Source organism: Esox lucius, chromosome 21, assembly GCF_011004845.1.
Source record: "Esox lucius isolate fEsoLuc1 chromosome 21, fEsoLuc1.pri, whole genome shotgun sequence".
Taxonomy (NCBI): Eukaryota; Metazoa; Chordata; class Actinopteri; order Esociformes; family Esocidae; genus Esox; species Esox lucius.
This window is the reverse complement of record NC_047589.1, coordinates 10,442,615-10,466,166: the sequence shown is the minus strand read 5'-3', so window position 1 is coordinate 10,466,166 and position 23,552 is coordinate 10,442,615. Positions and strand designations below refer to the sequence as shown.

General features: G+C 44.2%; 1 protein-coding gene across 1 annotated transcript; it reads left to right on the top strand.

Annotated features, from left to right (window-relative positions):
• Positions 1-1,024: 1,024 nt before the first annotated feature.
• ncapg2 (non-SMC condensin II complex, subunit G2) lies at positions 1,025-23,279 on the top strand. The gene is made up of 27 exons (XM_010902792.5): positions 1,025-1,090; positions 1,288-1,421; positions 2,996-3,181; positions 3,530-3,644; positions 4,043-4,200; positions 5,230-5,364; positions 5,573-5,667; positions 5,962-6,118; positions 6,705-6,797; positions 6,895-7,020; positions 7,208-7,387; positions 7,781-7,933; positions 8,369-8,591; positions 8,810-8,904; positions 9,284-9,457; positions 9,686-9,756; positions 11,506-11,659; positions 11,957-12,130; positions 13,075-13,191; positions 13,518-13,658; positions 15,979-16,078; positions 16,699-16,886; positions 19,974-20,117; positions 20,288-20,391; positions 20,978-21,078; positions 22,573-22,675; positions 23,018-23,279. The coding sequence occupies exons 2-27, from the start codon at positions 1,344-1,346 to the stop codon at positions 23,073-23,075; spliced, it is 3,423 nt and encodes a 1,140-aa protein (XP_010901094.1). The 5' UTR covers positions 1,025-1,090; positions 1,288-1,343; the 3' UTR covers positions 23,076-23,279.
• Positions 23,280-23,552: the final 273 nt, after the last annotated feature.

Sequence of the window (23,552 nt, the reverse complement as noted above, 5' to 3'; positions counted from 1 at the left end):
GCTGACATCTGAAATGCTAGTGAAGCAAAGTGGACAGAACCTAGCCTATTCTGACCTTGAGCAGGACATACTTTAACCTCCCTTTTTTCAAAATAACACTTTTATTTTTTAAATGAGAAAATGTCAGTTATCTTTCGGTCCAAATACCAGGGAGATAAAGAAGAAGAAAGCAATTCTATACACGACCGTATGGAGTGCAAATAATACTGCGTGCAACGGGCTATGGCTCCCAAGTTCGACTCAATGGTCCCAGTGTATAGGTTGCTACATAATTGTTTTGCGGTTCTTAAGCGCCATCTAGTGGTTTGGGATAAACTTTGAGATGTTTGTTAACTGATCAATTATTTATTATGTTTCTGTAAATGAATAGCAAAAATCAATGATACAAAATAAAGACATTTCCATAATGTGTTTCTGTGTGTGGAATCCACATTTATGAGATAGTAGGGGATTTTTTCGAATATACAATTTACTGACAAAAACAACTTGTCTTGCTATAAAATTGCAATTAAAAAAATAGAAACAAAGAAACAATTCACTTTCAGTAGTAGGCTTGCTGCAGTTTTAGAAGAGAATAAAAATAAACTACAATCAAAGACGAGGTATTTAGAAACTCGTTACAGTCATGTTTTTTCCTGCAACAATTAACAGAACACAATACGATATTTACAAACAGTTTACAATACAGTGGGGGTACAAAACAAACATAACATGGGTATTACAGAGACAAGTGTATACTACCTATATAAATGTATAATGTAATAAATTAAAATGTTTAGGATATTTTACCTTAGAAATATTTTGCATACATTGGTGATGGTGACAAGTAAAAACGCTGCCACTTTGTAACTGGTATTCACTTAACATAACCTTGATAAACTTATTCTTAATCAAATTGGAGAAATCAGTCCAGAATATTTAGGAATAAGTTCAGAATATTTTGCAAACAATTTAGAATGTAATCACTTATACAGAAAGGTCAGTCATTAATGTGTACAGTAGCGTCGTGCGTGCATTCAAATTACGTAATGACGTCGGAACATATTCCGGACACCGTCGAATCAAATAATTGCGCGGGGAAGCTGTTGGGGTGAGTCGTTTACTTGTTAGTTAAGTCATAAAAATAAGTAGAAAAACCACATAAACACGAACATATAGATTCACTTAATGTAACGTTATATTGTATGCTAATGCATTTTTTGTAATATTTCAAATAAAAAATGATAGCCTACTATTTATGTTGCTTAATATCGTCAGTCATGTTGATTGTTGTTGTTTTTAAACCAGTCTTACAGATTATACGAGAGATTTGACTGCCTTTACACGGCTTCCGTCGGAGAAAAATGTCTAAACGTCAGGCATTTTTAGACTCCGTCTGCAAAGAAAATGTTGGGGAATTTCTTAATTTCACTAAACTCCATGTAAGTTCCTTTAGCGATAGCTACAGTACTATAGCTATTGTTTTTGGCAGTTGTACTCTCTCTTGTATATGTTTGCTTGTTGTTGTATCAGTTTGCATATCTACATTTCCTTCTGAAACGGTTTTCGGTTAGATAATATTGCTACTGTAGTTAGACTGCAAGGGCTGTCAGGTCCCTATACAACCGAAGCAGGAGCTTGGTCCGCATTGCCGGCAGTAAGTCAGACTTGTTCCCAGTGCATGTTGGACTCCGGCAGGGCTGCCCTTTGTCACCGGTTCTGTTTGTAATTTTTATGGACAGAATTTCTAGGCGCAGCCAGGGGCCGGAGGGTGTCAGGTTTGGGGACCACACGATTTCGTCTCTGCTCTTTGCAGATGATGTTGTCGTGTTGGCCCCTTCTAACCAGGACCTTCAGCATGCACTGGGACGGTTTGCAGCCGAGTGTGAAGCGGTGGGGATGAAAATCAGTACCTCCAAATCCGAGGCCATGGTCCTCAGTCGGAAAAGGGTGGCTTGCCCACTTCAGGTTGGTGGAGAGTGCCTGCCTCAAGTGGAGGAGTTTAAGTATCTAGGGGTCTTGTTCACGAGTGAGGGAAGGATGGAACGGGAGATTGACAGACGGATCGGTGCAGCTTCTGCAGTAATGCAGTCGATGTATCGGTCTGTCGTGGTGAAGAAAGAGCTGAGCCACAAGGCGAAGCTCTCGATTTACCAGTCAATCTACGTTCCTACTCTCACCTATGGTCATGAGCTTTGGGTCATGACCGAAAGGACAAGATCCCGGATACAGGCGGCCGAAATGAGTTTTCTCCGCAGGGTGGCTGGGCGATCCCTTAGAGATAGGGTGAGAAGCTCGGTCACCCGGGAGGAGCTCAGAGTAGAGCCGTTGCTCCTCCACATCGAGAGGGGTCAGCTGAGGTGGCTTGGGCATCTTTTTCGGATGCCTCCGGAACGCCTTCCTGGGAAGGTGTTCCGGTCCCATCCCACCGGGAGGAGACCCCGGGGAAGACCTAGGACACGCTGGAGGGACTATGTCTCCCGGCTGGCCTGGGAACGCCTCGGTGTCCCCCCGGAAGAGCTAGAGGAAGTGTCTGGGGAGAGGGAAGTCTGGGCATCCCTGCTTAGACTGCTGCCCCCGCGACCCGGCCCCGGATAAGCGGTAGAAGATGGATGGATGGATGGATAGTTAGACTGCATACACCCCCTGCGCCAACTACAGTGGTCACATAACTGTTACAGTACTTCATTTCAGATCAGTAATATGACAGTTGATGAACTCTAGAAAGTATATTATTTCTACTAGTTACACGAGCTACTGTGGTTGCAAACTTTTGGCCCTTAATGTATATAATTATATTTATATCTAAATACAATTAAGTGTGTATTGTCTCTCACACTGACCCATTATCTTCTGACCACATCACTTGACTATTTAAACAGGCAGCCGCATTCTAATACGATTCCACTAATTGGCCAGTAACGTCTGCATTGAAAGTGACCTGAGGTGAAAAGGTCCGATATGGTTTGAAAAAGACGTCTAAAGGTAGTCCTTGTTGGATTTAATGTTACCACAGAAGGACACAGCTGAGCCTTTTGACCTGGAAGAAGTCCTGCAGGAGCTTCCGAATGGCCTGAGAGAGGCACTGTGGGCCAAACTAGTCACCCTTCTTTGTGACCAGTTGGCAGCCGTCCCACCGGAATGCTGGGACGCTGGCTTAGAGGAGGAGAATGACATGGAGGTGGAGGTGTCCCCCAGCCTGGTGAGTACCAGTTGGTTGTGTCAATTTAAAGTTGTACAAACACAAAGCGCATTTAATTTCACGGGTGGAGTCTTAATTTTGGAAGTGAATCCACAAAATGTTGCTATCCAGAATCACATTTACATTGGTTGTTTTTTACTTGAATCAGGTTTTGATGGAAAAGTCAAGTGCTTATGGTTTTTTTGTTGTTGTTGTTTTTTTTGCCCCTGGAAATCAACTATCGTATGTCCTGACAACTCTGTTCTATATTGTTTCATTCTGGACAGGACAAGAACAGTTTTATTTATTAAGCGGTGTCTACTATGCCTTGACTGAGAGATGGTGATCTTGTCCTCTGTTCTTGTTCAGACACACACCATGTCTATCTTAGAGGGAGTGACTCTTGTGGTCACAGCTTCCGTGCAGGTCATTGAGGATGGCGACACCTACAACGCCCTCTTGGAATGTGCCAACATATTAAACGGTATATTCCTACAATTCAGTATTAAGTTGACACTCCAGAGCCATTGTGATTTCACTGTTTTGAAAGTAGTGCCTAAATGGGTCCCTGAAAAGTGTGCACTAGTGTACTACGTCATCCATTTTGTACCTTATGTCACATCCCACAAAAAACGTACATTAAATACATACGTATATGTATTATATATGTTTGTTTTTTTTAAATTTGTGTTACCAATTCAAATTTGTACAATGTTATGTGACTGCTTGAAATCCATGGCTGCATTTTAAACACTCCTTGTTTCATAAAAATAATGTTTCCATTTATAGCATTGTGTATTATAGTATGCAATTTGATGTTTAGAAAGACATGTTGAGACGGTTTTAGGTCTGAAGTCCAAGTCTCTCTTTCCGTCTACCCAGGTGTCCTGCCCTCCCTTCCTGCCTCCGAGATGCCCCTGCGACAGGCTGTCTATGGCCTGTGTGAGGCCTGGTGGAAGAAAAGCCTCCTGGGCAAAGAGGACTTGGGCCGCACAGCTTTCCTCGTATGCCTGGAGAAGACCCTGATATTGAAGAAACCAGTACGTTCTGTGTGGCAGTAACAGTGCCCGTCTACACCTTTTGATCACTCTCTGTCCGGATTTTTCTATGACTGTTTTTTGTTTATTTTACTATTCATTCTTTCAAGAACATATTTCATTGGATGAAAATACAGGATGGTATGCTGCATGTTTTTGAATTTCACATATCCTTTTGGGTGGTTTTATGTGTTTGCTTCATATCTGCCAATCACTTCCCTGTTTTGTTGAACCCCCTGTTGCTAATCATCATCTCCATCACAAGCCTGAGTCAAAAAGACTCATTAAATCTGGTTTATCTCCGCTCCCTGGTTTTAACAGAAGCGAGCGCTCGCTAATCACCCTGTACTCTCATTCAGGGATCAGTTTTATAATTTGATTTGATAAAGTCTATGCTCTGCATTTTATCTGTCAGCACAGATGTTTTCCTCTAAATTGGTCTATCTGATTGAGGTGCATATTTGCACTGAAATAATGTATATTTAAATAAGGCATGAGGGGCTCACAATTCCACGGCTTAGGGCTGATTCTATCCACATCACAAAGTATGTTAGCTCTGTACCACAACCCCTTTTACTGTACAGCTACTATAAACTGGTTACCAATGAAATTAGAACAGTAGAAAGTATATATTCGTTAAAAATACAGTTGATAGTGGGTATTCAACCCTACAAGGTCCAGAGCCTGTTGGTTTTCTGTTCCTCCTCATTAATTGCACCCACCTCCTGTCCCAGGTCTATATAAGTCCCTGGTTAGAGTGTTGCAATGAAAAAATGGGAGTCAAACTGGCCTCAAGGGGCAGATATGAATACCCCTGCTGTAGATTCATAAGATGGTCAGTGTTGTCCCTTACTCTCTGGATAGATGGATTCCCTGTTCCAGACAGTCTCTGTGTTTGTGACTGTTTAATCACGTTTGGTTTTCTGGGAAGTTAATTATATCATGGTATTTTGTCTCACTTGGACACATTCGTCTCCGTTGCTGATCGGTTTGCTGACCGCTGTTGATGTGAAATTCTCTGCGTGTCCTCAGGGGCCCGAGATCCAAAGGCTGTGGTCTTTTCATGAGGTGCTGCTCACTGTGGACTTTGCGTCGGAGGACAACAAGGAGCTAATCAACATGCTGCTGCAGTGCTTCCTAAGCGTCAGTCACATCAGAAATGAGGAGGTATGAGTGTAGGAACAGAGTTTCTAAGTCCTGAGAAGTACATTAGAATACTTCTTCACAGACTGGAAAAAAGCCTGAAAACCCTGTCCATCTGGGCCTTCTGGCAGACTCGAGCAAACGCTCAATGAATTTAAATACATTTCAAGTATTTTTTGTGTGTGTGTCCTATCACACTCAGTTGTCTGACACTCATGGCTTTCTCTGACAGGGGAAACGTCTCATGGTGTTCCTGTTTAGCTGGAATGTGGACTTCATCCGAATGATCCATGGAACCATCAAAAACCAGCTGCCCTACTTTGCAAAGTATGTGTTTGAATGTGTATTTGACTATTCTTGTGTGGCTGGAAAATATCTCACAGATCTTTTTAAAATGTCAGATAAATTGAGATGTCGAGGGTTCAATCCCCGGGCAAGTCAGACCTAAGACAAAAAATGGGGACCCAGTGCGCCTCAACAGACTAGCCCTGGGGGTACTTGAGGACTATTTTCAGTTTACAGAAACCAAAAATAGTCCTCTCGTCAGTAGCTGTCTTGAGGCAACAGCTAGCTTCTAATTGTTTTTGGAGCGCTTGGTTGAACTCCTGTTCATTTTCCCAGTTTCCTCATTGACCACATAGCTGAGATTTACTTCCGGGCCTGGAAGAAGGCCTCTGGGGACTTCCTGGAGCACATCGAGAGTGCTTGTATCCAGGACTTCATGCAGCACGCTCTGCTTCTGCACCGGACATCGCCGGTCCTTGCTAAAGTCCGACAGGTGAGGGAATCTGTTTCTCTTAGGGTGCATCCCAAATTGCACCATATTCTCTAAATAGTCCACTTATAAGTAGTCTCTCTGTGAGAAACAGGGTGCCAATTGGTATGTCGATAGTAATACTTCAGCTGCCAATTTGCTGTATTTTTCTTATCTTTCCTAACAAAACTGCTAAGGCCTCAGCATAATTTCAGCAAACCTTCCGCTGGCATACTTGGTCACAACTCACTCTTACATACTCACAGTAATGTGATTATTGTGGAGAGCCAGCTTTAAAAGAACGACTTCTCTAACAATTCTGTGTACATGAATGCGTCTGAAATCACGCTACCTGACAGGACTTCGGTCAACTTATAAAATCCCATTCGAAACCAAAATAAACGCTCTACTGCATGTTATCTCCGAGCAGCCTATTTGATGCAGAGTTCAGACATAATGTTTCCTTATGATAATGGCTTCTTCATTTCACCAATGCCATTATCAGCTTGATACATAATTACCATTACGCATATGAACATGCTAAATCTGTAAATAAATGGCTTGGGTGGATGTACTTCTCATACGTGTAACTTTACTCTCCCCTTTCTAGATTCTGAGCTACTTTCACAGACGGAAGGCCCGCCAAGGGTTGGAGGAGATGCTCCACCGACTTTACAAGCCCATCCTCTGGAAAGCACTGAGTGTACAGTCAAAGTTTTCCTTGGCACAACGCGTTCTCTCTGAATAGGTGCAGTTTTTCCTCACCCGTTGAACTAATGAAGGAACCGTCCCTGTCACAGGCTGCCAACTCTGAGGTCCGGGCCAATGCCACTCTGCTCTTCACGGAGGCTTTCCCCGTCCACGACCCGAGCCAGAGCAGTGAGAAGATGGACGAGACCATTCAGAAACAGCTCAACGCCCTGGTTGTAAGTCAGATTTGGAACCTTGAAATGGCCTAAGCTAAGCTGACACGAGAGGCCAGTAATAGAGAACGTGAACATGGGTCTGCGCGGGGTTAACCACTCTCTCTAAGCTTTGTGAGCTTTTTTTTTTTAATGCTTAAATAATGAAATACTGTACAATGTTTTTGTCACTGTTTTTGTAATACTTCAGTGCCTCCTGGAGGACCCTCAACCTCTGGTGCGTTCCACAGCCACTCTGGGGGTCTGTAAGATCCTGGCCAAATGCTGGGAGGTCATCCCCCCCTCTGTCATCACCGACTTCCTAAAGAAGCTGGTCCTGGAGCTGTCCAACGACATCAGCTCTCCTGACGTTCGCTGCGCCGTCTTCAAGGTGACCGAACAGCGTCCCGAACTCTCTGTGGGCTGTGGTTTGTTTTGGATTGAGGCGTTTACTTCTCGTATAACCGTCCATATTAGTTGGCTTACTCTTAACATGCCGTGTGTCTCAGGGCTGGTTGTGGATGGTAAGGTTTGTTTGTGTCAAAACCACTTATACGTCTTTAATAAGTCGATGTAAAAAGCTTTTCTAGACATCCAAAGCACTTTAGTTAGTAAGGGCAAACCCACTTAATTCGCCACCGATTGTATAGCATTCCACTGGGCCTTGAACAGTGACCAATTTGTTCCAGAACCCTACACACACACACACACACCCTACACATACCCCCTCTCTCTAACTGGTGCGAATGTGAAACCTGACCTCTGAGGATGATGAACTCCCCAGTGTTTGGCCATCGTGCTGGACAACGGCTTCAGCCACGCGTTGTTGGAGCAGCTTCTTCCAGTTCTAAAGAACAGCCTCCACGACACGTCGGAGAAAGTGCGCGTTGCCTTCCTCGACATGCTGCTCAAGATCAAAGCAGTGCGAGCCGCCAAGGTAAGACAACAGCGTTTGTGTGCATGAGTCATTGCGCTTGTGTTAATTGTACTGGATAGTGTAGGAATGTACAGCTCTGGAAAAAAAATAAGACACCACTGCACCTTTTTCTTTCCTTTCCAAAAAAGTTGGAAAGGAAGGTTTTGAGTGAGGAACAGAAGGGTTAAAATTAAGAGACATTGCAACTTGAACGTTTCTGTTCCTCACTCAACTTTCCTTTTCAACTTTTTTATAAAGGAAAGGAAAAGCTGCAGTGGTCTCCTAAATCTTTCCAGAGTTTTATATCCAAGTGGATGTCTTTGTTGTCGTCTGTTTCTGTTGTTTTGTAAATACTTTCTGGATGGGAGACTGTTTTGTGACTTTAGTAATGGCACCAACTCGGCAAATGCTGTCAAACGTACCATTTAATGCCCCCCCGCATGTATTATTTTCCAGTTCTGGAAGGTATCCTCCATGGAACACCTGCTTGCCCGTCTGGCAGTGGACTCGCAGCCCGTCTCCAAGCGAATCACCAACCTCCTCTTCAGTTCCTTCTTCCCCGTCAACCAATCGGAGCAAGTGTGGTGCGAACGCTGCGTCACTCTGATTCAGATGAACCCCAAGGCGGCCCGGAAGTTCTACCAGTTCGCCCACTTCTACACCGCCCCCACTAACATAGGTGAGTTTGGCCCGCAGCTGCGAACGCTCTGTTTCCCAGGGTGACATTCGAATCCCACCTTGATCAAGTTCACTGTTCAGGTCCTTCCCCAGTAGGGAGGAGGATTTAAGGGGAATGACTCATAACATCTCCTATGCTGGTGGACGTTATGAGTCATCCGAAGTTGTGGAGAAATCCTTGAATTGCAGGCGGTTAATTCTGTACCTCTTGCGTCCTAGTCAAGCTGATGCTGTCAATCCGCCGGTGTCTGAACGCCTGCATCCAGACTGACAACATGAATGAGACCAACTCCAGCAACAAGGAGAATGCCACTGTAAGGCCGGTTGACGCTACCCATGTTGCCCAACTCACACAAGATTCTTGTTGGTCCCAGGAGTTTGTTGTGCTACAGCCGATATACTGCAGTTCCATCATTCAAATTGCAATCTTGGTCTAGTACATCCACCTGTTATGAAAGAAGAGATGTACATTTAAAGTAAATCTCCAACATGGAATAGATGACTACTGTAGAATAACGGCTATCTCCAGTGCTCTGACGGTCATGGTGATTTGAAGCAGGATTTTTCTGGTTGGAGTGTGAGTAACGAGCTGAACTGTCCATTTATCCAGCCCCATCACCTGGCGGTTCACCACAAGTGACACACTGTTTTTCAACTCCTAAATTGCCCTTTTCATAACCACATTCCTTGCAGATTCTGGATGATGTGCTTTCGGTCAAGGACACGATGACAATGTCCAGTCTCCTGGAGGTGGTGGTGATCTTGTGGAGAAGCATCCAGAAAGCCCTGGAGCACAACAAGGACGCCCTCCAGTACACCACTGCCAAGTTCAGCTCTGTCGTGCCCAAATACTTCAACGTGTTCCAGGTACGAGCTGGGCCAGATCAGCGGTCACGCCTTGTATCTCAGTAACCTCACCTCATCCCCGATGTGAGCCCTTTTTCACACACCCTTTATGGATTTCATGGAAAATTCCAGATATGCCTGCTCCAGTCCAATGCGTTTAAATACGCTGGGGGTTGTGAATAGCGCACACTTCAGGGAAATGTCTCTCACACGGTTAAAGGGGTCCTCTCTGTGGTTTTGTCTGTTTAGGAGGAGCGTTGTACTGTTCCCCTCATCCAGCTGGCCTCCCTGCTGCCCTCCACCTCCGTCCCAACGTTCAGGTCAGCTGGGGTTAACGGAACTTGTCTTATGCTAGTTTTCACTTCATACCCTCTCCAGCCTTTTCTCTGTCAATTCCAAAACCTCATTGGTGTAGGAAACGTTCGTTTTAATTGCCTAAGCCGGGGGGTGTATCAGAATAAATGTGATATTCTGATATTAACGTGGTATCTACAGAAAATCTGTAGATTTATTTTTTGCTATCAGTCAAATTAATCTTCAACTTTCTTTTTTTTTTTTTTCTTCTCTTTTTTGGCGAATGAATTACACTCAAAATACAAGTGTATGGAGGGAGTCTGTAACCATAACTCTACAAAATATAAAAAGAACAGTAACACTTAATGGATAATGAAAAGGTAACCAGATGAACTGATAAACAAAAGATCCACAAGGCCTAACACCGAGAGGAGTTTTTTGAAAAATAAAAAAATGATCCTAGTGAATAGGCTACGAAAAGGTGTTAATTCAATCGCTAGTGTATAGGTCCAGACTTGTAGTTTGATCACATGAATCGTTTGTCCATGAATAAGCTATGGGAAACTGAGAGGGGTTTTTGGAAAAGTACAATGTCCTTTTTTCCATGTAAATAGGCTACAAAAAGAGCGCATCTTTGCAGATCTGTCCCAGGGTTCTAGTGGGGCTAACGAGTTGATTTCAGTGCTGGTGCATATGTCCAGTCTCCTTGTTTAAGCACATGCATCGTTGTCTGAAGGTGACATGAATAAGGTATTGAAAAACCGTGAGGCGTTATGGGAAAAATACGACGTCCTTTTTTCCATGTGAATTGTCTACAAAAACGGTGTGTCTTTGTGGATCTCTCCAGGGGATTCTAGTGGGGCTAATGAGTTGATTTCAATGCCATTGCATAGGTCTCCTTGTTTGTTTATAGGTGTCCTGAATAAGGTTTCGAAAAACTTCAGTTACGATATTATCATGTGTGTATTATTAACATGAAATCACTATTTAATTGTTGAAATATCACGGTTATCGTCAATACCGGTATATCACAACACCTCTACTTCACACCCCTGAGCCAGACTGCAGTTAATCTTAGACCATGTCGATGTGATTAGTCCCAAGTAGACACTTGAAAGTTTGCACTGAGTCTGCATTTCTCACCTTAATTGGTGGATCATTCCACAGTAGTGGAGCTCTATGAAAGAAAGACCTGCCTCCAGCTGTTTGTATAGAAATTAGAAGGCAGAATCTTGCAGTCTTAGGTTACGTGTAGGTATATATCTGGATCATTTCATCGAGATTAGTAGGAGCAAGTCCATGTATTGCTTTTTAGGTTAATAATAAAACCTTAAAATAAGCCCTAGCCTTAACAGGCAGCCATTGTAAAGATACTAATACTGGAGTAATGTGTTCAAATTTTGTTCTAGTTAGGATTCTAGCAGTCAACAACACACAAACAACGAAGCCATTCGCCAGTGTTAGGTCGATTAGTTTTGGAACGAATGGTCAGATAGTGAAAAGGTTGCCTTTTCCTCACGGTAGCAGGTCACAAATTCTCTGACTTGACTGCAATACTTTGCCTACCAGACGTGGAAGTTCATCAGCGTTTCCATTTCCAGTGGGTCTGTAGGATCTGAGGGAAATACTACATGTCAGCCATGAGCATTTATTTGGAAGCTCAAGCTCCATCTCACAGTTCCTTCTTTTGTCGCCATTTGCCCACTCCCTCATTGACCTGCCCACACCCTCCTTCACCGCGCCGTCACCCCGTCTCTGTGCTCTCTGTTCCCCAGCTGTGGGGTTTTGTCCCGGCTGAGGAAGCTGGAGGCGGGGGCCAAGCCGTCCCAGTACAGTCAGATGATGGAGTGCATGTGTAGCTGGGGCCAGGCCGGCCACCTCCTGGAGCTCATCGCAGACTGGCTCGCCGAGGCCTTGCCCACCTCCGCGGTAAGTCGCCTCACTCCCATCCCCATTGGAGTGCGGTCAAAACCAGTGCGCTTCTTAGGGAATAGGGTGTCATTCGGGGCACAACAGGTTAATAGGTTTGTCTCAGTGGGAACAATCAGTGGCGTCCTTTAATATTGTCATGTTGCATTGTGTTGAAGGAGGTAGTAATTCGTTTGCACGGTTATCAATCTTACTGTGTTCATTGAATTTCCAGTTAACTCTGGGAGCTAGGTGGGGGAAATAGAAACGGGCATTGTTCTGATTTCTGTCAAATCGGCTTCCTCCTCTCTTCTCCAGGGCAAAGGGAACAGTCGTCGGAAAGTACGAGTTCAGGAGGAGCAGGAGGCCAAGCCAGACCTGGGGCTTGATTATCTGGAGTACCTCATCAGCCGTACCTCTACACGGGACTGCGTCTTGCCCTTGTGGCAGGGTCAGCTCAAACAGCTGTACAAAGTCCTTGGGTCCTGGAAGGTACACTGGTTTTCCATGTGTGTGGATGTGTGTGTTAAGTAGGGTCGTCACCGTGGGATAGTCATCAGTTCTGGTTGACAATTTGGAAGGTGTATTTTTCCATATAACAGACACACAAGGATTGAATTAAATCAACTGAATGTACTGAGCTGCTCTGATGCTTAGAAAAGTGCTTTGGGTGAATACATATCCCAAATGACTCTATTGGGTGCCAGAGATCAGGATAAAAAAGAAACCAACCGTCACTGATTCTGCGTTACGCTCCTAAAGTGGCCGTTTGTTACATGCAAACATAAACGCCCAATCACTGATTTGAGTGTAGCCAGCGATTAGGTTCCCATGAACTGCAATTTATTTTCAATCCTGCGATGCAGTATATATTATCTTGAGAGGTAATGCATTTATTATGGCTCCTCACCGGAGGCCAGGGATTAAATCCCCATCGCCGCTGTTCACCTCGGTCTCCACTTTGCCCGTCTCCCTCAGATTCCTACTGTTAATTAAAGCCTTGCAGAAAACGATCGAATAACTTAATAAAAATAGGAACGAAAGCCACTTCTGCTCGTTGCTATCTGGATAGACCGCACAAATATAATATATTACACAGAATATGTAACAACTTTCTTCTTCCCTTATTATTGAAGGCTGTGTGATTTTTCCACAAACTAGAAAAGGGATCTGTGAAATAATACAGACTATTCTTGTTCTGCCAAATACACCTACAGTGATAGACTGTGACAGTTGCGCAAGCCTCCGCAATGAGTAAGACCGCTGATACAGGCGCGAATAAGCCTGGCTTGAAGAAAATATAACATTTCCCATGGCTAGAGAAATCTGTCCCTGGACAGCCTAGTGACCGAACAGTCAACCGGTGGGCTAAATGGGGTCAGCCCCAGTAGAGAGACGGTAATGAGAGAGCGTGTGTGTGTGTGTGTGTTTCCCAGTCCGTGCTCTACTGCCATCTGAACTCCTCTGAGGCCCAGGCCGCCGTTCCCGGAGCGGAAATGGCTCTGCGGGCGTTCACCCTACACGCCCGTCTCAGTGTCCACCTCCAACACAAAGTGAGTCCTGACATCTGCAGCCCCTCCTCCACGTTTCACCCGTCTGTTAAGACGTCACTCCTCTCCTGTTCACCAAACTACTTTGAATGTTCCGTCATTGTTTTTAGCAAACACCCGCATTTGCACAAAACTTGAATTTCAAAATCCCATTTCTCTAGTTTTATCTACCTTAACGATCAGGTCGTTCGCTTTACATGTCTAGTGTTATTGATCCGTATTTTGTTTTGCCCAGTGTTGCTACTGTAATGTATTGCCTACAAACACCTTTCATAAACAGTAATAACCACTGAGGCTTGGTTAACCGCCATTGCGTCTGCTCTTCCCAGTTTTCAGAGGACCGGGATTTCCTGGTGTCGCTGGAGAACATCGCAGCGTGGGTGGCAGAGAGGGTGCTGCCCTTCCTGGTCAGTCCCAGCGAGGGTGGGGTCACCCAGAAACAGCAGGACCTGGCCAGGCTGGTGGTGGAGGTAAGAGCATGAACCCTGCTCATTACCCGGAGGTACCATGGATGTCAAGCTCAAATCCTGGAGGGCGCCAGTTGTGCCGTTTCCTTTCAATTTGTGTCCAATTAAGACCTGGACATCCAGGTGATGGGAGTTCCTAACGAATCAATTACCTTAATTGATCAAGCAAGTACTAGGCAGGAACAGAAATAGAAAACTACATACAGTTAGCCCTCCAGAAATTGAGTGACATCCATGCTTAACCCGCAGAGGGGAGGAAAGTCAATCCAATTAAAATGTTGAGCCCTTTTTATAGTTGCCGTTGTCTGTTTTTCTGAAAAAAGGCTCTTATTAAACCTTCGTTCAAACCACAAAGGAGCAGCCTCACAATAGTCTTGTATAAAACAGTGTTCCAGTATTGGCCTGGACTTCAGGCTATGTAATGCGCAGCTTTCTGTCCTACGGTCAGATTGATTATTCCTAACCTTTTATATTCTTTGGGTTCTAGCCTATGCATCTAGGTCGTGTCCCAATTTGTTCCATATTCAAGCGTACTACTTTGTATTTTTGGTGCACTCTGGGTCATTTGGGACGTGTCTTTACCTTAGCCTGTTGATAGATTGTAATTCCACTCCAGTTCACATTCTCTCACCTATCACTCTGCTCTACTCCCCAAGGACTAGAACAGACTCCTTTTGTTTTTTGAAATGCAGTCTGGTTATTTCTGCCATCACTCTCATGTCTGTTGTCCACAGGTTGAGGCTCTGATCAGATATTGAAAGCAAACCCCCGGTTTATCTAATAAGCTCTTTTGTCTCATACCTACAGCTCATGGACCAATTTATAAAAATAGGCTGCAAATATAGATTACTTATTCAATGCATTGTTTACAGCATATAAAATAGAGCACCAAAAAGCTATTCTGAATGAATCGATTAAAAATGTTGGCTATAATAAATACTGATGGTGGAAATTGATTACTTACTGTGGTATTAAAGTGGGAGAAGTGGTAGGTTTTCCTACTCACAAAGCATGTAGAGGTCTGTAATATTTATCATAGGTACTCTTCAACTGTGAGAGACGAATCTAAAACAAAAATCCAGAAAATCACATTGTATGATTTTTAAATAATTAATTTGCATTTTAATGCATGACATAAGTATTTGATCACCTACCAACCAGTAAGAATTCAGGCTCTCACAGACCTGTTAGTCTTTCTTTAAGAAGCCCTACTGTTCTCCACTCATTACCTGTATTAACTGCTCCTGTTTGAACTTGTTACCTGTATAAAAGACACCTGTCCACACACACAATCAAACAGACTCCAACCTATCCAAAATGGCCAAGACCAGTGAGCTGTGTAAGGACATCAGGGATAAAATTGTAGACCTGCACAAGGCTTGGATGGGCTACAGGAATAAGTTCAAGATGACGGTCCCCCTGCTCATGTCCAGGTCCGTCTGAAGTTTGCCAATGACCATCTGGATGATCCAGAGGAGGAATGGGCGAAGGTCATGTGGTCTGATGAGACAGAAATAGAGCTTTGTTGTCTAAACTCCACTCGCCGTGTTTGGTGGAAGAAGAAGGATGAGTACAACCCCAAGAACACCATCCCAAACGTGAAGCTTGGAGGTGGAAACATCATTCTTTGGGGATGCTTTTCTGCAAAGGGGACAGGACGACTGCACCGTATTGAGGGGAGGATGGATGGTGCCATGTATTGTGAGATCTTGGTCAACAACCTCCTTCCCTCAGTAAGAGCATTGAAGATGGGTCGTGGCTGGGTCTTCCAGCATGACAACGACCCGAAACACACAGCTAGGGCAACTAATGAGTGGCTCCGTAAGAAGCATCTCAAGGTCCTGGAGTGGCCTAGCCAGTCTCCAGACCTGATCCCAATAGAAAATCTTTGGAGGGAGCTGAAAGTAGGAAAACCTGCAAAATCGGCAGTGTATCAAATATTTGTTCTCCCCACTGTAAATGAAGGCCCTGCTTCATTGCAGCAACTCTGGTGGACTCTGGATAGTTGATGTTGAGATGCCTTGAACATCTGATGCAGCTCTAGTTCTTATAACAACGCTCGCTCAAACAAGACATTTAGTAGATTCCTTACTCGCCGGAAGGAACGTCATGAAGCTGAAGGTCATGAGCTGTTGACCAACTGTTTCAAACGCTCGATGCTGCTTGCCAGTTGTCTTCCAAATAAAACTCTAAATTCTGTTTCTATGATTCCAACAGTTCACTCAAATATTTTGTCAAGAATACATAAACATCCATTATTAAATTTTCTGCCAATATCTTGTAGCTGTTTGTGTCATGACACATTTTTGGTGATGTTTGGCAGAATCTACTGACAGTCTGCAGAGATGTGATCCGGGTGGGTCTTGGAGACCAAGAGTTCACGGGGCAAGTTCTTCATCTGTGCTCCGTTGTACTCGTCTCTGGTGAGTATGTGGACATTATAAAGACACACTTCCGGACATTAGGGACATTCAGCCTTTATTTGTAGAAACATGACACGTTAGGGTCTTTTGAAAATGCATGTATAGATCCATAAATCAACTTTGGTATAAGTTAGACTCACATGTTTTCTGTTGACTGAACTAATAGGGCATAATCTCCATTTAGTTTGGTGAATATGTATGTGAGGGGTTTTGACTTGCGTGTGTGAGGGGTTTTGACGTGTGTGTGTGTGTGTGTGTGTGTGTGTGTTTTTGGTCTAACTATACTCATGGGGACCAAATTAGTATATTAAAACCAGAAAAAATATAACTCATGGGGACCTTTTGCTGGTCCCCATGAGGCAAAAGTCAATTTCCGGCTCAGAGTTTAGGTTTAGGGTCATACTTACAATTCATTTTAGAGTTAGAATTGGGGTTTCTGTAAGGTCCAGGCATTGTTGGTTGAGTTTAGGGTTAGGCATAAATGTTACTTTATTGAGGTTAGGTTAAGTTTTGGGTTAGGGTTATGGTTAGGGTTAAGATCAGGGCAAGGGAGTATGCAATTTCTATTAGCCATACATTTGCAAGCTGCCATAGCCATACAAACTTGTGTGTGTCCTCAGAGAAGGGCTACCTGTGTGTGCCCCTGCTACTCTCCATGTTGATGGAAGTGGCAGGGAACTACGTGCCTGAGAACAGGGCCCCGAACGATCGGCAGTCCATCATCCTTGGTGTGGTCACCAACATCTTCCAGAAGATCCTGGAGGTCATGGCTCGCCGCCTGCGTAAGGCTCCCGAGGAGGGCCAGGAGGTGAGGTGGAGGGCCGACTCCAAATAAGTCGTATTCATTTTTATCATTGTTAATGATTGTGTGTGTTTTTGGAGGTATTATCTTCAGGGCTTTTGGTTGCTAACCCTTCAGCTCGGTCATAAAGCGTGCGTGCGTATGTAGACTGGTGGGGTTGGCACCGTCACCACCATCTTGAGACACTGGTTCCCGTTTTCCGTTACTGTACCACCTACTAAATTTGGCACAGCCCTTTGTAACCCTGAATGACCTCCTGTGCATTATACCAGTAAGCCCATAGACTCATGACGCTTTTACTTACCCTTTGTTTATAGGCCAATTACCCTGTGGTCTTAATAACCCTGGTGGGGAAACACTGTCCTATGGGACCGCCGGAAAACCAGTGTCAACTCCAGTCGGTAACTTCATGATAGCCCCAATATGACCCTGTTGTCCAAAGTCAAGTCTGCCATTTTGGGAAGTGCTATTTTCCTCAATATACGTGTTCCCCAAATGTTCTGCTAATGTTTTCTGTAGGCTCAACCTTTTTAGTCAGCAGAGTCAGTGTTTTGCAAGAAGGCGTGTGAGGAGTTAATTTCTGCTCCTTCTTTATCTTATGAGGGAAAATTCACCAGAGTGTTTATAAACCGACTCTGGACATTTTCACCAACGGAAGTACTTCTGTGTCCAATACTCAGTTATAATGTTTATGACAAAACAATTTTCAAGTGAGGCGCACAAACCAATTTCCTGTGATGAGCAGGTATGGACAGTTGTTTTGTCTGGCTTGTGGATCCTTCTGGTTTCTTCAGTCATTGTAAGTTTGACTCGGCCATTGCAGATTGACTCGGCCATTGCAGAGTATTCCACTTCTTTGCCTTAGAAAACACCTGGGTTGCTTTAGTAGTATGTTTTGGGTCATTGTCCATCTGTAAAGTGAAGCGCCGTCCAATCAACTTCGCTGAAATTGGTTGAATCTGAGAAGACAATAGATCCCTATACACTAAAGAATTCATCCGTCACATCATCAATAAACACTAGTGACCCAGTGCCATTGGAAGCCATGCATGCCCATGCCATCACACTGCCTCCACTGTGTTTTACAGATGATGTGGTATGCTTAGGATCATGAACCCTTCCAAGCCTTCTCCATACTTTTTTCGTCACATCATTCTGGTACAGGTTGATCTTAGTTTCATCTGTCCATAGAATTTTGTTCCAGAACTGGGCTGGTTTTTTAGATGTTTTTGGCATAGTCTAATCTGGCCTTTCTAGTCTTGAGGCTTGTGAATGGTTTGCACATTGTGGTGAACCCTCTGTGTTTGCTCTTGTGAAGTCTTCTCTTTATGGTAGACTTGGATAATGATATGCCTACCTCCACTTGGTAGTTCTTCTCTTGGCTGGATGTTCTGAAGGGGTTTTACCTTTACCATGGAAAGGATCCTATGATCATCCACTACTGTTGTGTTCCATGGACATCCAGGCCTTTTTGTGTTGCAGAGCTCACCAGTGCTTTCTTTTTTTCTCAGAATGTACCAAACTGTTGATTTGGCCACTCCTAATGTTCCTAATATTTTTTGCAGATTAAGGATGCCCTGTTTCACTTGCATTGAGTGCCCCTTTGACCGCATGTTGTGGGTTTACAGCAACAGCTTGCAAATGTAAATTCCACACATTCCTTTTACCTGCTTAATTAATGAAGAAATAATGAAGGAATAGCCCCCACCTGTCCATGAAACAGCTTTTGAGTCAACTGTCCAATTTATTTTGGTCCCTTGTAAAAGAGAGGGCTACATACACTCACCTAAAGGATTATTAGGAACACCTGTTCAATTTCTCATTAATGCAATTATCTAATCAACCAATCACATGGCAGTTGCTTCAATCCATTTAGGGGTGTGGTACTGGTCAAGACAATCTCCTGAACTCCTAACTGAATGTCAGAATGGGAAAGAAAGGTGATTTAAGCAATTTTGAGCGTGGCATGGTTGTTGGTGCCAGACGGGCCGGTCTGAATATTTCACAATCTGCTCAGTTACTGGGATTTTCACGCACAACCATTTCTAGGGTTTACAAAGAATGGTGTGAAAAGGGAAAAACATCTAGTATGCGGCAGTCCTGTGGGCGAAAATGCCTTGTTGATGCTAGAGGTCAGAGGAGAATGGGCCGACTGATTCAAGCTGATAGAAGAGCAACTTTGAACATGGATCCATCATGCCTTGTTACCACTGTGCAGGCTGGTGGTGGTGGTGTAGTAATGGTGTGGGGGATGTTTTCCTGGCACACTTTAGGCCCCTTAGTGCTAATTGGGCATCGTTTAAATGCCACGGCCTACCGGAGCATTGTTTCTGACCATGTCCATCCCTTTATGACCACCATGTACACATCCTCTGATGGCTACTTCCAGCAGGATAATGCACCATGTCACAAAGCTCTAATCATTTCAAATTAGTTTCTTGAACATGACAATGAGTTCACTGTACTGAAATGGCCCCCACAGTCACCAGATCTCAACCCAATAGAGCATCTTTGGGATGTGGGGGAACGGGAGCTTCGTGCCCTGGATGTGCATCCCACAAATCTCCATCAACTGCAGGATGCTATCCTATCAATATGGGCCAACATTTCTAAAGAATGCTTTCAGCACCTTGTTGAATCAATGCCACATAGAATTAAGGCAATTCTGAAGGCGAAAGGGGGTCAAACACAGTATTAGTATGGTGTTCCTAATAATCCTTTAGGTGAGTGTATTAAAGAGCTGTAATTTCTAAACCCTTAAATTCCTAAACCCCTAAAGCTGAGAGACTGCACTTTAGATATTCACAATTTAACTGTAACTTGAATATATTTTGGTGAACAGACGAAATAACAAAACTTGTGTCAATGTACAATTATTTACGGGCCTAACTGTATTTTGCCCAATGACACTGGGTCCATGTCAAGCTTCTCCGAATCTGATATAGGATCAGATTTCCCCCTTATCATCATCCTATTTAATGTGGTCAGACAAGCTCCGCCCATCCCGAGTCGCCTTGATACCTACACATCCCTTCAACTTGCAAACGTGAATGGAGTACTGAAGGTGGTTTCTCTGTCCTCTGGTTATTGTAGCTGTGGCACCTAGCGGTTCCCTGTCTAGGTGACTTCTTTCAGGTGGTGCAGGCTTGGACGGGCATCGACTCCAACCCCTTAAACGGGGTGTTTTCAACTGTCTGCGCCGCCATTCTTGCAGCGACCCAACACTCCCTACAGAAAGTAAGTGGAAGCCAAGACGCCCAGTACACTAGAAATCCCTACTTCCATAGAGACAATGTAATTGCCAACGCTAATGGGTAGCATATATAGAGCATGTACTGATAGCACATAATTAGTTTGCAGTCAATTTAAATGAGTCCGCTCTCGACTTACAGCTGTTCTGTTTTTAGATTTCACATCCGCAGGAGGTCACAACACCTGAGACAGTCCAGGATTTGCCACCTCTTGCCAGCATCTTGCTGGATGTTCTGCTCAAATCACCTTCTGCCACCAGGTAATGAACTACCTCCTCTCCAGATTTGCGATTTATTTGTCTCCACACACACACACGTTTGTACAGCTACCCTCATGGGGACCAGAAAATAGAAATTGCGTGCTGTCCTTGCCTTAATCTTAACCCTAAACCTAACCTTAACCTCAATAAAGTAACATTTATGCCTAATCTTTACCTAGATGTAATGCCTAACCTTAACCGTAAACTTAACCAATAACCCCTAGACCTTAAAGAAACCTCAATTCTAACTATAAAATCAATTGTAAGTTTGACCCTAAACCCTGAGCCGTAAATTGACTTTTGCCTCACGGGGACCGGCAAAAGGTCCCAATGAGACCATTTTTTTTCTGGTTTTACTATACTCATTGGGGATTTGGTCCCTATGAGTTCAGTAAGACCTAACCCACACACACACACCGGTTCAGTCTATTTTGACCATTTCTGATGAATGAATGCAACTAAGCAGTACATCACCACACAGGGTAATAGTTTGAGCTGAAACCAGTGATAAATCAAATGTAAAAGACAGACGATGCAATATGCTTTTGTCCTCAGTTTCTATACCAAGGCTTGTTCTCATTTCCAGGGCATTCTTGGTGGAGATCCACTCAACTGTCGACTCAGAGGTCATTGACAGTCTCATTGGATTAGCTGCTGTTCTTCACATTCTGGGAGTTTTCAGACAGAGTAAGCAAAACTGTAACACTGATACAACATAGTCATTTCTAACAGCGGAGTAACACTGGCGCGGCCCATATAGTATGTACTGACCGACACTGGGGCGAGGCTCATATAGTGTGTACTGCGCAACACTGGGGCGAGGCTCAAATAGTGTGTACTGAGCGACACTGGGGCGAGGCTCATATAGTGTGTACTGAGCGGCACTGGGGCGAGGCTCATATAGTGTGTACTGAGCGGCACTGGGGCGAGGCTCATATAGTGTGTACTGAGCGACACTGGGGCGAGGCTCATATAGTGTGTACTGAGCGACACTGGGGCGAGGCTCATATAGTGTGTACTGAGCGGCACTGGGGCGAGGCTCATATAGTGTGTACTGAGCGACACTGGGGCGAGGCTCATATAGTGTGTACTGAGCGACACTGGGGCGAGGCTCATATAGTGTGTACTGAGCGACACTGGGGCGAGGCTCATATAGTGTGTACTGAGCGACACTGGGGCGAGGCTCATATAGTGTGTACTGAGCGACACTGGGGCGAGGCTCATATAGTGTGTACTGAGCGACACTGGGGCGAGGCTCATATAGTGTGTACTGAGCGACACTGGGGCGAGGCTCATATAGTGTGTACTGAGCGACACTGGGGCGAGGCTCATATAGTGTGTACTGAGCGACACTGGGGCGAGGCTCATATAGTGTGTACTGAGCGACACTGGGGCGAGGCTCATATAGTGTGTACTGAGCGACACTGGGGCGAGGCTCATATAGTGTGTACTGAGCGACACTGGGGCGAGGCTCATATAGTGTGTACTGAGCGACACTGGGGCGAGGCTCATATAGTGTGTACTGAGCGACACTGGGGGCACTATTCTAACAAACCAGACTCCAGTGGAGGTTTGAGAGCATGCAGGAGCGCTAGAGGTTTGAGTTTTTTATTATTTGCACTACCAAAAATGCGCTACCAAAAATGATTAGTTAATAAATCATTAGTTAAATTAAGTTGTTGTTCTTCCACTGGGCTTACACTGCTCCCAGGTTGTTGCTGTAAGTAACAATGTGTTTGTCGCATAGTTACCCGGTAAAAGGAAAAAAAAGAGAGAACAAGCAAGCCTCATGGCGAGTGTCACAGGAAATGTCTAAAAAGATTCACTGTTTTCAGAATGGTTGTTATCTTTGGTTCAGTTTTCTTCCTAGGTTCTGACCCCACAGGGAGTCTTTCCTAGCCACGGTGCATCTATTTCTTCTTGTGGCCTTAAGGGTTTTATATAGTTCTGGCTTCCGCCGTTAATTATGTCCAACAAACTTGCGTTTATCGTTAGCCTTAACTGCAGCCGACCTGGGAGCAAAACTTTTTCTGGCATGAGCACAGCACATAACACTATGAACTGTTCTTGGGCCTGAGCCAGCCTTCCTTTTTCAGGGAATAGAAGCAGGTTTCATTTAAATTAATGACTGAGGCATCCTGGGTCGCATGGCTTTAATGACTGTTCCTGTTATATTTCCAGCTGGGAAGTTTAAGGCAGATGTGAAGCGTACAGCCGTTTCCATCCAAAGGCAGCTTCAGAAGCATCACGCTGTCACGGCTGCGGAAGAAGGACACATCCAGAGGTGACTAGTCTAACCAGTGTTGTTAGGCAACATATGTAGTTCACTACTTCTGACAAGGGCCCTGGGCTGGTTCTAGGCATAAGCGGTCACTTAGGGTCCCTGACCATTAGGGGGCCCCGACCGATAGGTATAGTACATTTTACTCAGGGCCCCCAAAAAGCCAGAGCCGGCCCTGCAAGGGTCCATGGGAACAGGGTGCTGGGTCCTCCATGGGGAGGATAGTCTGTGTTACTTTTAAGTAGTCGGCAATCTGGAATCACATAGACAATGAACCTGTTTTCCAATGCTAACATGACAGCCCTGATGATGTTACATTCTAAAGTTTTTCTTTTTTTTTCCCAGGGTGATCTATGAATCCGCAACCAGCACTTTGAATGAGATTCTGATGCCATGCGTTTGAGGCGGGAAAAGCAGGAGAACAAACACAAGCTCATATTAGACGTTCTTGAATTGTTTTTGTTGGCAGTGCAAGCTGCTTTTGTAGTCTTGTGTGTTTTTTGAAGCTTTTCTATTCTGTGTGATCGCTCACGATGTATGCTATGGGCGATGCATTTTGCCACTGTACATTGTATGTTGCATAAACCGAACTTGGTGGAAAATTGTACATTTTAAAAGAAGTGAGTTTTATGTCTGGCATTGTAGATTGCAAATCACTAACTGGCGAGATCATTATCTATATATATATCTATCACTGTCTCTCCCTCTTTCTTATTTTATATATATTTATATATATACAGTGGATATAAAAGGTCTACACACCCCTGTTAAAATGCCAAGTTCTTGTGAACTTGTAAAAGAATGAGACAAAGATAAAATCATGTCAGAACCTTTTCCACCTTTAATGTGACCTATAACGTGAACAATTCAATTAAAAAAA